The 12,058-nt window shown below is 42.6% G+C and overlaps 1 protein-coding gene across 2 annotated transcripts; it reads right to left on the bottom strand.

The window, feature by feature from the left end:
* Window positions 1-1,817: 1,817 nt before the first annotated feature.
* Window positions 1,818-12,048, bottom strand: LOC144527635 (E3 ubiquitin/ISG15 ligase TRIM25-like). Of its 2 annotated transcripts, XM_078265832.1 has the most exons (9): window positions 11,230-12,048; window positions 10,754-10,849; window positions 10,126-10,359; window positions 8,806-8,974; window positions 4,866-4,931; window positions 4,240-4,428; window positions 3,731-3,847; window positions 3,426-3,461; window positions 1,818-2,725 (listed from the first exon to the last, which is right to left on the bottom strand). In XM_078265832.1, the coding sequence occupies exons 1-9, from the start codon at window positions 11,854-11,856 to the stop codon at window positions 2,583-2,585; spliced, it is 1,677 nt and encodes a 558-aa protein (XP_078121958.1). In that variant the 5' UTR covers window positions 11,857-12,048; the 3' UTR covers window positions 1,818-2,582. The 2 variants fall into 2 exon arrangements, with proteins under 2 accessions (XP_078121958.1, XP_078121967.1); XM_078265841.1 differs by lacking the exon at window positions 3,731-3,847 and having other exon boundaries at window positions 11,230-12,044.
* Between the last annotated feature and the right edge of the window lie 10 nt (window positions 12,049-12,058).

Below are 12,058 nucleotides of genomic sequence, written 5' to 3'. Positions count from 1 at the left end.
CTCCTAAAACCTCTACAGTTTAATATTAATACCATCAGAGTTACTTGCATGTAACTGTTGCGTTTTATTTGTTGCATCGCTCCTGTACTCCACATAATGTGTGCAACACGTCCCTTTGTGTTTCTGTGTCAAATACCGGTCAGGACATTTTAATTTTGCCATTCGAGGTGGTCCTGTTTTTTATTGCAGTAGGGTTGCCTGTTGCTCACAGCCATATCCGAAAAAACAAAAAAAGAAGGAAAAAAAGTCTGTAGAATGTTAGTTAATGCTTTCTTAATGAACCTGGGCCCAACTCGCTGCTCATGAGGCTGACCAGGGATCTGATTTTAGCCGTGTGATGCCTATGCTTCTGGAATATGCACCTCCTTGGCAGGTAACCAAGCCTCGTTGTTTCATCGCCCTCTCGGTTTGTTTGGTGAATGTCTTCTCGCTCAAGGACACCAGTTTGAACTTTAACCCTATCCTCCACGTTTACTGTGTGTGTGTGTGTGTGTGTGTGTGTGTACACTGAATTAGCTTACATGTAACTGGGGTTTATTGGCAGGTTTTCAGCCACGCTAGCAGCATGGGCCTAGTTGGAAAAAAAAAATGATATACCTCAATATAGGGCTGCCCGATTTTTACCAAAAAAAAAAAAAAAAATCATAATCCCAACTATTTAATATAAATTTATGGTTTTATGACGGTCTTGGTTGAATCTCATCAACTTTGTTTCCAGCAGCAGCAGCAAGCGCTGATAAACCCACCGTATGTCATGTGCACACCACCAACGGCACACAGCCAAAGCAGCAACTGGCTATTAGCTAGCTAATGTGCTAGCTTAGCGGCTAAAGAGCCGCACATTTTCTTTGGGAAATGCTGCAGACCAAAACAGCTAAAGAGAGACAAAAATCTGAATTTAGTTACCAGAAACATGTTCCCCATGTCTGCATAACTAGGCTTTAGTTTGCTAATATATTCAGCACTGCAACTTCATAAAGCCAAAATATGTCAAAGGTGTGGGATGTTCCGCTTGTTGTGGAGTCATGCCAACCCACTATTGAATTTTTTTTTTTTTTTTGCCCCACTAGTGGAAAGGATTTAACAACGGCAAAGTAGTCTCTTCAAGTGCATAACTCTGGGTTCAATATTGGGGGGGTTGAGATCTCCACTTTTGAGCAAAATTAGAATTTTTCTTTTTTTTTGCATCAAACACTTCCTTTTTTCTGCATTCCAGATGAATCTTTCTGCAACATTTTGTGCCTTTTCTGCATCAATTTATGGTGCAAACATCATTGGAAATTATATAAGGTTCTTGGGGGGGGGGGGGCAGTTTTGATTATTGGGGGGGTTGTAATTCCCCCCCCTGTAAATTACACCTATGGGTCTCTCCATGTTGAAACCATCAGACAAATGTTTCCTGGCATATAATGACAGTTGCTAGCGTGGCTAAACACTTTGACAGGTTGTATCGTTAGGGGTGGAGGGACGTGACTGGGATGTTATATGTTGTTTTAGATGTTCCCAATTTGAGTCAGTCGAATCCGTTATTTGTTAAATCTTGGCAGATATAGAACAGTATTTGTATAGACTCCAATTTATCAAGGCAAATTTCACTGTGTTGTGTACCAAACAGTTTTCATTATTAATTAATATATATTTAAATAAGCTTACTTTTTTGCGGTCAAATATCTGTACAAATAAGAGAACCTTAAAGGCGTATAAGAATGTGTGCAGATAATGACAAAATGATAATTCATTTTGATTATGATGTGATCAACAAAGAGGAAGCCGTATGTGGCCACTGCTAATCGGGAATGAAAGACAAAGAAACGGTGTCTGGGGGAGAATATGCTGTTATTGGTAACAATCATGTAAAACAGCTGTTTACACAATGGCAGTAAAGAGGGTTTGGTGAAATTGTTACGACGAAAAACAGATTTTTGATTGAACTGAATGTAATGAAATGATTTGAACACATTCCCATAAATATTTTCATATACAAGCCACATGTCTCTGTGTTTTAATTAAGGTCTATTCTAAGTCACCTGAAGAAGAAACTGCTGCTATGATCCCTGGTTAAAATGGCTGGGTTAAAATAATAATACAATTTTTTTTTTTTTTTTTTTTTTGAGTGATCTGGTATCGATTAATTCATCTGAAATTCCCCTAACCTAATCACTGGCGATACCCAGGCCTAGAGATCATAGCAACCATATGCTCCTGTTGGGTAGCATTATACGATCCCACTGACATCATTATGTTGGAATGGGTTAATCATTTACCAGTTAAACAAATACCAAAGTCAAGCTGCTTGAAAATCTTGTGTTCATTTTAAAGCAACTGCTACCCAATCATTTATTCACACGTATATTGTCCTTTATGTACAAAAAAATATCCTGCACATATCCATAATGACAATTATTCAAAGTCATGCAAACAAGCGCCAAAGTATGTGTGCTGTTGATTTAAGCACTGAAAAAGCAACAGGATAGTGCCATTCCCCATCATGTGATCGACTGATAAGACTTGTGCATCATGAAAATGGAGCTTAACAGTGCCTCGCTGTATCAGGACTGCTGAAGCAAATACATGTGCTGTGTCTACTTAGTTTTAGGCCGTGGATGGTGCTTAGTTGTTTTCTCTGATGGAGGATGGCTTCTGGGATGGTCTTTCTTAGTGGAAGCAGTTCCTTTGGCACCTGGGTTATTTCCTCCTGGTTTAGGGTTAGGCCTTTTGTCTTGTTCTGAAGGAAAATAACAAAAGAGGTTTCTGTAGCGTGAGAGTTCTGCCACTTAACAAACCGATAGGAATTTTCTGAACTAATTTAAGCCTTTGGTGTTTTGCCAACATCTTGTCACACAGGTAATTCAGGGAGTACAGGTACAGTAAATGGGAAGGGCTTTGAGCTGTTGTTTGTATTGGAACGCTCCCTGTGAACTTTAGACCGCGTGTGACACACTGCTAACTCGACTGTTGTCCTGTTGAAGGCTGCAGATGCACACAGCTGTGTGACACATGGACATTGTCGAGCTACCTAAACGGGTCTAATCTGCAAAAGTCCCAACGTTTCCAATGGAAACAACCGCACGTCAAAGAAGCCCTGCCCACATACCTGGAGCTCATTATACGGACAACTTTAATGAAAAATAAACTTGGGTACAAACCCACAGGATTACATTTCAAAACTGCTCGTACAAATATAGAACATGGTTCCAATTTGGAAGCCAGATTTATATGACCAGCGGTACAGATTCAGAGCGGCTGTTGTTGTGTTGTGGAACAAACAGTTGGCTCAAACACTGGCACAAAAACTGGAAGAAGCAAAACGAAGCCACTCAAGTTTCTTATTGACCTTATTGTAATGGCAATATTATTAAAATTCTGCACAAAAAGCATATTAATAAAATCAAATTTCATTGTGCAATATAATATAAATGACATACTTTGGGAGGGCTGGTGACTGGCATCACTTTTCTTGTCTGTAAGAGGAAAAAATGCAGAACACAAAAAAAGACGTGACTCATTTGTTTTATGAAAGACAAAACAAGGAAAGTATTTTTTTATTTCTTTAGCAGCAGTGTAGTTCTATGAATGGCAATGTCGGCCTGTACGTCCTACTCTTTCATCCAAAATGACCATTAAGCTCAATTTATGGCTGTCGTTTCCAGCGCGAAGGCTCCGCAAGCTGAAATATGGCATATCTGTGAAAAATGCATTCTTGCTTACAAAAAATGTACTTCTCTTGTACCTTTGTTTTTGACTGTATGGCTCCTGTTGCACGATTCCCCAGCCTTGTTTGGGATGGCTTTATGAGCTGGCTTACAGACGATTTTCTTCTCTTTTCTTACTTGATATTCCTGAGGGTCTGAAGTTTGGAGAATTCTGCAAGTTTGGCTTTGCAGGGTAGGTGTTCCATTTTATTGCATATTGCATGTCATTGTTCAATCTGTTGATTGGTTGGTGGGCTGATTGATTGATTTCGGTGATTCCATAGATGCATGCTTAATTACATTAATGTGTAGAATTTGTATGTGATTAAATCATCTTTAAAATCATTCTGAGGGCATACGTTCTAGAAAAAAAGTGATACGATCAGAGTGAAGATTGGTGCAGTCTATGTGCTGCTGTCAGCCCATTGTTTCATCTCAGTGTCCCGGGGGTTGCATCGCTGTCTTTGAATTTCTTTTAATCATACTGTCGTGATCGATATAACAATGTAATCACGCGTTTACGATTGTATGCTTGAATCTTGCTTACTTGTCTTTTGTCCTCCAGTAAACCGCGGCCCCCTATAAGGGCCTGGTGGATGATGGGCTGGGTTCCAGCCTGCATGTGAAGGCTGGAATCCACCCCCCATATAAACAGGAACAGGAACTGGCTGGTAATACGGCTGCATGGGTGGACAGGCTGGACTGTGGGACATGGGCGGTGGAGGCTCTGGTACTTCTGAAACAGGTGAAATCAGAAAAGCATTTCTTGCGCCCATGAGGGCTTTATCACACGGTAAAGAGCTGTGTTACCAAATGCTCATCAAATAGTTGTATCAAAACGTCAGAGCTTCAGTATGCACACCACACACACGTGTGACTAGCAAAAATCCACAAATTTAGCATTTTTGTCTTTGGATTTAAAGCTAATATGGATGTGCAGATATTTGATTATAGGTACGTGTTCTACTGTATTCAGAAACAGAATCAGAAGAGGATTTATTGCCAAGTAAGTAATACTTCAAAGGCAATTGCCTTGGTGGTTGGTGCATACGTAAACATATTAAACATCAATATGAAATATTTAACAATATAAAACAAGACAAAACAATGTGCACCAACACACAGAGGTGGCCATCTATTAGATAATATCTTCATAGAGATAGATGAACATACCAAATTCTGGCTGAGATCCAGTACTTCCAGTACTTGCAGGTGCTGAGACAGGAACTGCTTTTTCATCTTACAACAATTAATACACAAGGGGAAAATATTATATTTTTATACTCAGAAAGTGAAACAGCCCGCAACCACAAAGTCAACATTGGACTCCATCTCCCAGGATCTCCCACATGACACAAACTCACCAGGCGCAACACCACCAGTGTTAAAGGGGTGATAGAATGCAAAACTGAGTTTACCTTGTCATAGTTGAATAACGACAGTTCGGTGGGTAAAATAGGACATACAGAGAACCTCAAAGTCTCGTTGACACCTCTTTCCTCTGCAAATCCCGCAATTTAAAACTGCCGCTGAAAACGGGTGAATCCCAACGAAGCTACTAGTTGACGTCAACTTGATGGCTGTACCTTAATTGGCTCTGGTCTGTACCTTTGTTACGCCCCAAAATGTACATAGCTACAGACCACTGGTCTGAGACCAGCTGGTGTTCGGAACGTAGGTCACGTAGATCTCACACACGAGCTTAGCTGTGAGCTGCGCTGTGTACTTTAGAAAGAAGGAAGTTCGGAAGTTTTTCAAGGACATTGAAAATGAACCACGGTCGTAAATGCAGTGTTCCAGGCTGTACAACGGAATACTGGCCCCGAGAAAAGTGTTTAGGACGAGTAGATATCGGACAACGGAGCGGAACTTGTGGATCTAACGCGGCGGCGCAGAGGACTTGCAACGGGCGGTGTGCTGCTGGAGCTGCTGCCGCTGAATACTGGCCCATGTGTGTACATGCACTGGATTTGTCAATCTTCCTCTATAATACCATTCGAATTCCATTTGATATTTTTTTTAATATTCAAATATTTAATACTCAATTGCAGCCTGTAAAATAATATGTACTAAGGGTGTCACGATTTTGATTTTAAATCAAAATTTATCGAAATTAAGCCACAATCTTGAATATCGAATAAAAGAAATGGACTCGTCGATACTGCCACGCCCCCATGTCACGTCCGGTCGGCTTGTCAAGCGGAAAAACACACGTGTTGAAGTGCTGCGAGTCAGTCAACCTCCTGTAACTTAGCTAGAACGTAAAACGTCGCATTGTTTAGCTTTTCATATAGCTAGACGTCTTAACCCTGGGACAAGGCCGTTATGTTTAAATACCTGCCATGCTGATCCCAAATCAGTCGCAGTGGTAGCGGTAGCCGTCGTTGCCGGTAACGTACTTGTATGACAGAGTGCACGGACCGAAGCTTTGTGACTAGCAAGCACTTTCTTACCGCTGCTGCCGTACAGTGTCTTCCTTGAACACGCGCTGCAGAAGCAAGCACCCGGCTCCCTCAAAAATGAGGCACTAAGTGCTAAACGGCTTCCCGTCTCCACCCTTCATGCCCAGCGCCATTTGTTTTTAACTCTTTTCTCAACTAAAGCTGTATCTACATGCTCCACGTTTGATAAACTTTGCCTCCATTTTGTTTTAGCCGTGTTACCACGGAGACCACACCGGCACCGCACTCTCGCATTTCGGCAAAGACCCGCTCTACTTTGCATCCGATTGGCTAGAACTCGTTTTTGGTAGGTGGAAGTTCGATGATTGGTTAAATCCAGCGCATTAAACAAATCCTAGAGTACTTTAAGCCGCGCGTTAGTTAGACCTGCGTTCCTCTCATATGATTGGTAGGTGAAATCAATTGACTCGAAAATATTAAACCGCACGCAAGTTCCCAATTTTTTTTTTCTTTCCTCACGGTCGCACGCCGGAGACCCGGCACGGTGCCGGAATACTTTAAGCCCTGAGCATGGCAACTGCAGACCAATCGACATACTACTACTCAAGTGTGTGAAAGTGTGGAAGTATTTTGGATTTCCAGTGAATTATGTTGACAACGTTTGCGTTGTCGACAAAAAACGCACAGTTTGCAAGCTCTGTTATGTGCGTGTACCATATTCTGTGCGTTTACCATTGCACATTAGCCTAGCAGCTAGCGGATATTCCTTCTGCTTTATAGCTTTATCCCGACAAAACCGAGCGGTTGAATTTCAGCCTGCATGCACGTTTTGTAGCCTAAACAGAGCAGCTTATATTGGTTATATTAGAGAGGGCAACAAGTTGAGCAACTGCCCGAGTCTTCCTCTCTGCTCTCTTGCTCAGCCGCTGTGTGTGCCCTCAGCATTTTTTTTTTTTTTTTTTTTTTTTTTACTTTATTGATAAATTGTCAAGTTTCCAATTGACTGAAGATATGTTATTGTTACATTATGTTGTTAATAAATGTTTTAAAATTTGACAATGTAGTGTGGCACATTGCAAACAAAGGTCAGATATTATATTGCATAAAAGTCTAGTCTAAAAATAAATAAATAATGTAAAAATCGAGAATTGAATCGAATCGTGACCTTAGAATCGAAAATGTAATCGAATCGAGGATTTGGAGAATCGTGACACCCCTAATATGTACTACACTACTCAGGCTTATTATCAACAAGTGTAGTGAAGCGGCTCTGTTGTAAAGGCTAATGGTGCTCGGTTAGCACAATGACATCATGTTAGAAAGCACAGCCGAAACGTTTTGTCATAAACTAGCTAGGTAAGTAACAAACGATGCTAACGGCATTAATAACTAAGCTAAACGGTGCTGTCACTACTATTTTAGTGATTTATAAGCAACCTGTTTCTTGCAGATTTTCACGTTACTGAGAATACAGCTATTAGAAGGTAATATATAAGTAGAAGCTAACTCTGACAGCTGTAGGGCAGCTTACATTACCTTTAGCTGTCTTCATGAAGCTCACAGCTACGTTAACGTTACTATACCTCGCGAAGCAGTTAGAAAACAAGAACGAGCTAATTAATGTTAACATAGGCACTTTGGCTCAGTGGAAGTCGATTTTAAAGTCATGTTAAAACTATTTCACGTCCTTACGATTTCCAGCCGCAGCCTGTCACTCCCCCGTGTACTTACGTTACTCGGTATGTAGCTAACGTTAGCTCCGTAATGTTGTACTAACGTTACTCGCTACGTAACGTTAGCTCTGTAATGTTGTACTAACGTTACTCGGTATGTAGCGTTAGCTCCGTAATGTTGTACTAATGTTATCTTAGACCTCACAATGCCTTGGGTTTCTCACTCCCGCTAAGTTATTGTTCATAAGATGTGACATGAGCGACACATGCGGGTAGGCCAAGACGAGAAGAGGGAGATTAGCTAACATTAGCCAACATATTTATAAAAAAAAAGTCACATTCGAATAGTAATTTCAGCATTCGAGTAGTATTGATTTTTTTACTATTCGAATTATATTCGAATTTCGGCATTCGTTCCAACAGCCCTAACATGCACACAAAGAGAAAAGTGTTTAGGACGAGTAGATATCGGACAACGGAGCGGGACTTGTGGATCTAACGCGGCGGCGCAGAAGACTTGCAACGGGCTGCGTGCTGCTGGAGGGGGGACGACGACATGGAGACGCGGTGTGCACAGAGGGGAGGGGCTGTGTGTGTGTGTGTGTGTGTGTGTGTGTGTTTTGCTCATTGTAAACCAACCAATCAACGCGCAGCTCATCTAAATATTCATGAGCATACCATATAAGGGAGAAAAACTCTTGTTTCGTTCTAGGGCTATTTCACAGGGTTGCATTAGTGCGCATAGAACAGCACCTGGGCCATTTTCAGCCCAACCAATGTTACATAACCTATCCGGAGACCTTAAGCAGTCCCTCCAGAAAAACGTGATTATGCGATCGCATAATTCAATGCATAATCAGCCAAAGTCCGCATATTTCTGAAAGGACTGCTTAAGGAACAGTGTAAAATACCCTATATAATCATTCGATCACCCCTTTAAGTTCTGCAACAAAAATTGGACACGATTGCCTTCATTATAATTTCATAACACATCTCCAGATGTAAAGTCTCCCACTCAGAATGTACCTGCACAGTTACCTGGTTTAAGTTTCAGCAGTCTGGCGTCAACCGGCTGTTTCAGGAGGTCTGTCAGATGCTCCTTCAGGGCAGCAGAGAAGGCCTGTGCTGCCGTCACCTTCTTGGAGTCCAGGTTGATTCGAGGGACGTGAGGTTCAAACTTTGTAACCCTAGGCAAGTCAAACGATGCCTGTGAGGAACAAGGGACAAGAACCAAAAAAGAAAAATACTTATTAAAGGGGATGTGTTTTGTGTTGTGCAAGACATGGCTGTGAATATGGCTGAAATACCTGTTATACTATTGATCACCGAAGCTGATGTCTTCAAATTGCTTGTTTATTTTAAGCAACAGTCCAAAAGCCAAAGATATTTAATTCACTAATATATATTAAAGAGAAAAGCATCAAATCCCCCCCACATGAGAAGCTGGAACCAGGAAACGTTTTTACGTTTTAGTGCGTAACGTTTTGATATTAATGAACGTCCGTTGCCAAATGAGTTGCTACAAAGCTAATTAAGACTATCAGCTCCACACAACTCTCTCTGTATTTCTCAGAATGGCTATGTTCAGAAACTGGTGTCGTCCGGCGACTTTCGCGCGAAGAACCTTGAGTGAAGATAGCGACCTCTTCTGAAGAGTCCATCATGTTATTTCAATCCTCCGTGTCTTTCTTGGCTACTAGCAACTGTGTGGATCATGGAAGGCTTTTATCATGTGGCCGCGCCAACAATGTTGTTGTCGTTACTTAGAATTCCTCATGGGGGGGGGGGGGCGACAGAAACTACGCACTACAGTATAGCTTTAATAGGAATTGCGTTGGCAGAAACACAGCACGCACCAAACAACATGCAGGCCAACTCCTCTGTCTCGCCTCAGCCATTGTTCTCACGTTAGTCTGGATCAGCGGAAGTACGTTTCCAGGATAATCGCCCGATTCCTTCCTGAGACTATTTTGCAGAGGCACAGTCCCTGCGTCTGGAGCTGAGCACCGCCTAAGACCACTATGATTGGTTTAAAGAAATGCAAACAACCCATAGCATTTGTTTTTTTCTCCTATCCTGGAATGTATCTGTGGTGTTAGCCAGACCTCACTCTACAGCACTGTGGAGATAGGTCTGGCGATGAGAGACTAGTCTCAGGTATAAATGAAGGAGGGGGGGGGGAGGTATTTTAGAAACATAAGAATATTCAAAGTATATACAATATTAAGACCAATGTGAGTCTCATTTGAATGTTGATCTCTCTCTGTACTGTCTATTTATGTCTCATTTCTTTTTAGGCTAAACCTCAATTTCCCTTCCTTTTCCCCTCCTCTACTTCATCTTCCTCTGACAACCCACCTGTAGAAAGGCCACTGTTTGGGATTCACTCAGCAGACTGTTGACATCTTCTCTGGCTTTGGTCATGTTGTCCATATTCTCAGTCAATCTCTTCATGAAGTCCCGAAGTTTTGTCTGGCAAATCTCCAGCTCGCCGTCCACCTCATGTTGGGCCTCGCGTTCTTCTTGGGCCAGCATATCCCGCATCTGCTGGTACACAGCTGCATATGCTGTCTTCCTTTTGGTTGCTGCGTCCTAGGCAAGTACCGCGAGAGGGGCCATAAATAAATACAGGAACAAGGAAATAGATAGACAAACTGACATAATTAGCACCGCCTACCAAAAGCCTGGGTCTGTCTGAGGTTTCTCCCTAAAAGGAAGTTTTTCCTCACCACTGTCGCACTAAATGCTTGCTCTTGGGGGAATTGCTGGAATTGTTGGGTCTTTGTAAATTAGAGTGTGGCCTAGACCTACTCTATCTGTAAAGTGTCTTGAGATAACTTGTTATGATTTGATACTATAACTAAAATTGAATTGAATGATGTAATTGCGATCACAATTTCCTTTGTGTCCTTTCCTTTGAATCACTAATCACTAATTTGTTTCCTATTCTTGTGAAAACCAGCAAAATGCGATAAATAGAAATTACCTTCAGCTTTCTCTGCATGTCACTGATTTGAAACATAACAGTCTCAGTCTTCTCAATCTTCCCATCCAGCACACCCAACTTGTCTCTGAGTTCAGTCTACAATGACAGATATAGAATGCAGATTCAGTACACAGAGAAGTATGTTACGTTTGGGCATTTAAAGCCTTTATTTGACAGGACCGTTCTCTTAATACATCCATGGACAGGACAGAAGAAGACAGGAAAGAGGGAGACAGAGACAGAAATGACATGCAGCAAAGGGCCGTTGATCGGAATCGAGGCTGCGGCCGCTGCGGTAAAGACAGAACTTTGGACATGGGGTGCTCTACACCAAGTGAGCTAGCAGGGGCGCCCCATCCGTAAACTTACTTGTAGTGGTAGTTTCAGTGTATTTACCCCCTAAACACGCACGCGCGCACACACACACACACACACACACACACACACACACACACACACACACACACGTACTTTACCTCTTTCAGGTCCCTCTGCTCCTCTGGAGAAATGAAGGAGCATCCTTTGTGGACCTGCTGGAGGCAGAGGCTGCAGATTGGGCGGCCATGTTGGCTGCAGAAGAGCTCCATCAGCTTGTGGTGGTCCGGGCAGATACGCTCCGACAGGTCGCCGACAGGCTCAATCAGTTGGTGGACGCTAAACTTCGGGTTTTCTCGGTGAGGCCGCAGGTGCTCCTCGCAGAAAGAAGCCATGCAGGTGAGGCAGGTCTGGGACGCTTCTGCTTCCATACATGTATCACAACGTATGACATCCTCCTCCTCCTCCTCATCCTCCTCCTCGGCTTCATCGCTCTCCTCTGACGTTTCTTTCAGGCTGGCCTCGCTCTTGTTCGTCCTCAAGTTGAAAGTCTCCACAACGGTGCTGAGGACCGTGTTTTTCTTCAGCTCCGGTTTGGTGGCGAAGTGGGTCCGACACTGAGGACAGCTGTACGAGTCCTCCTTCCAGGTGTCAAGTAGACATTCCTGGCAGAAGTTGTGTCCGCAGGGGATGGTCACCGGACAGTCAAAGGGACTCAGACAGATGCTGCAGGTCAGTTCATCCTCCAGACTCATCAGAGAAAACTGACTGTCGTCCATGTCGGCCATGATGAAACGTCTGATGACGCAGCCAGGGAGAAACGAAACTTAACTCGTCTTTCGAGCTTTTTACGATATGTCTGATATCTGATAGCCTACACTACCAGTATACTTTTTATTTTCTTCCCCCACATACCTTGCTCTAGTTCAGCAAACTACGTACGAATGCTATTGAAGGGCGGGTTTTGCCTAGATGTTGCGTGGTTTATTA

Source organism: Sander vitreus, chromosome 2 (assembly GCF_031162955.1).
Source record: "Sander vitreus isolate 19-12246 chromosome 2, sanVit1, whole genome shotgun sequence".
Classification (NCBI taxonomy): domain Eukaryota; kingdom Metazoa; phylum Chordata; class Actinopteri; order Perciformes; family Percidae; genus Sander; species Sander vitreus.
The sequence above is the reverse complement of the archived record's forward strand: the minus strand, read 5'-3'. Positions and strand labels throughout refer to the sequence as shown.

What these genes read in the sequence shown, in the direction of transcription:
- LOC144527635 (XM_078265832.1), bottom strand. Translation starts at nt 11,856, where the DNA reads ATGGCCGACATGGACGACAGTCAGTTTTCTCTGATGAGTCTGGAGGAT. An exon ending in TGGATCTCAGCCAGAATTTG is followed by an intron (nt 4,429 to 4,865) that starts GTATGTTCATCT and finishes CACCTGTTTCAG; the next exon opens with AAGTACCAGAGCCTCCACCG. An exon ending in TACTGGAGGACAAAAGACAA is followed by an intron (nt 3,848 to 4,239) that starts GTAAGCAAGATT and finishes TCCAAACTTCAG; the next exon opens with ACCCTCAGGAATATCAAGTA.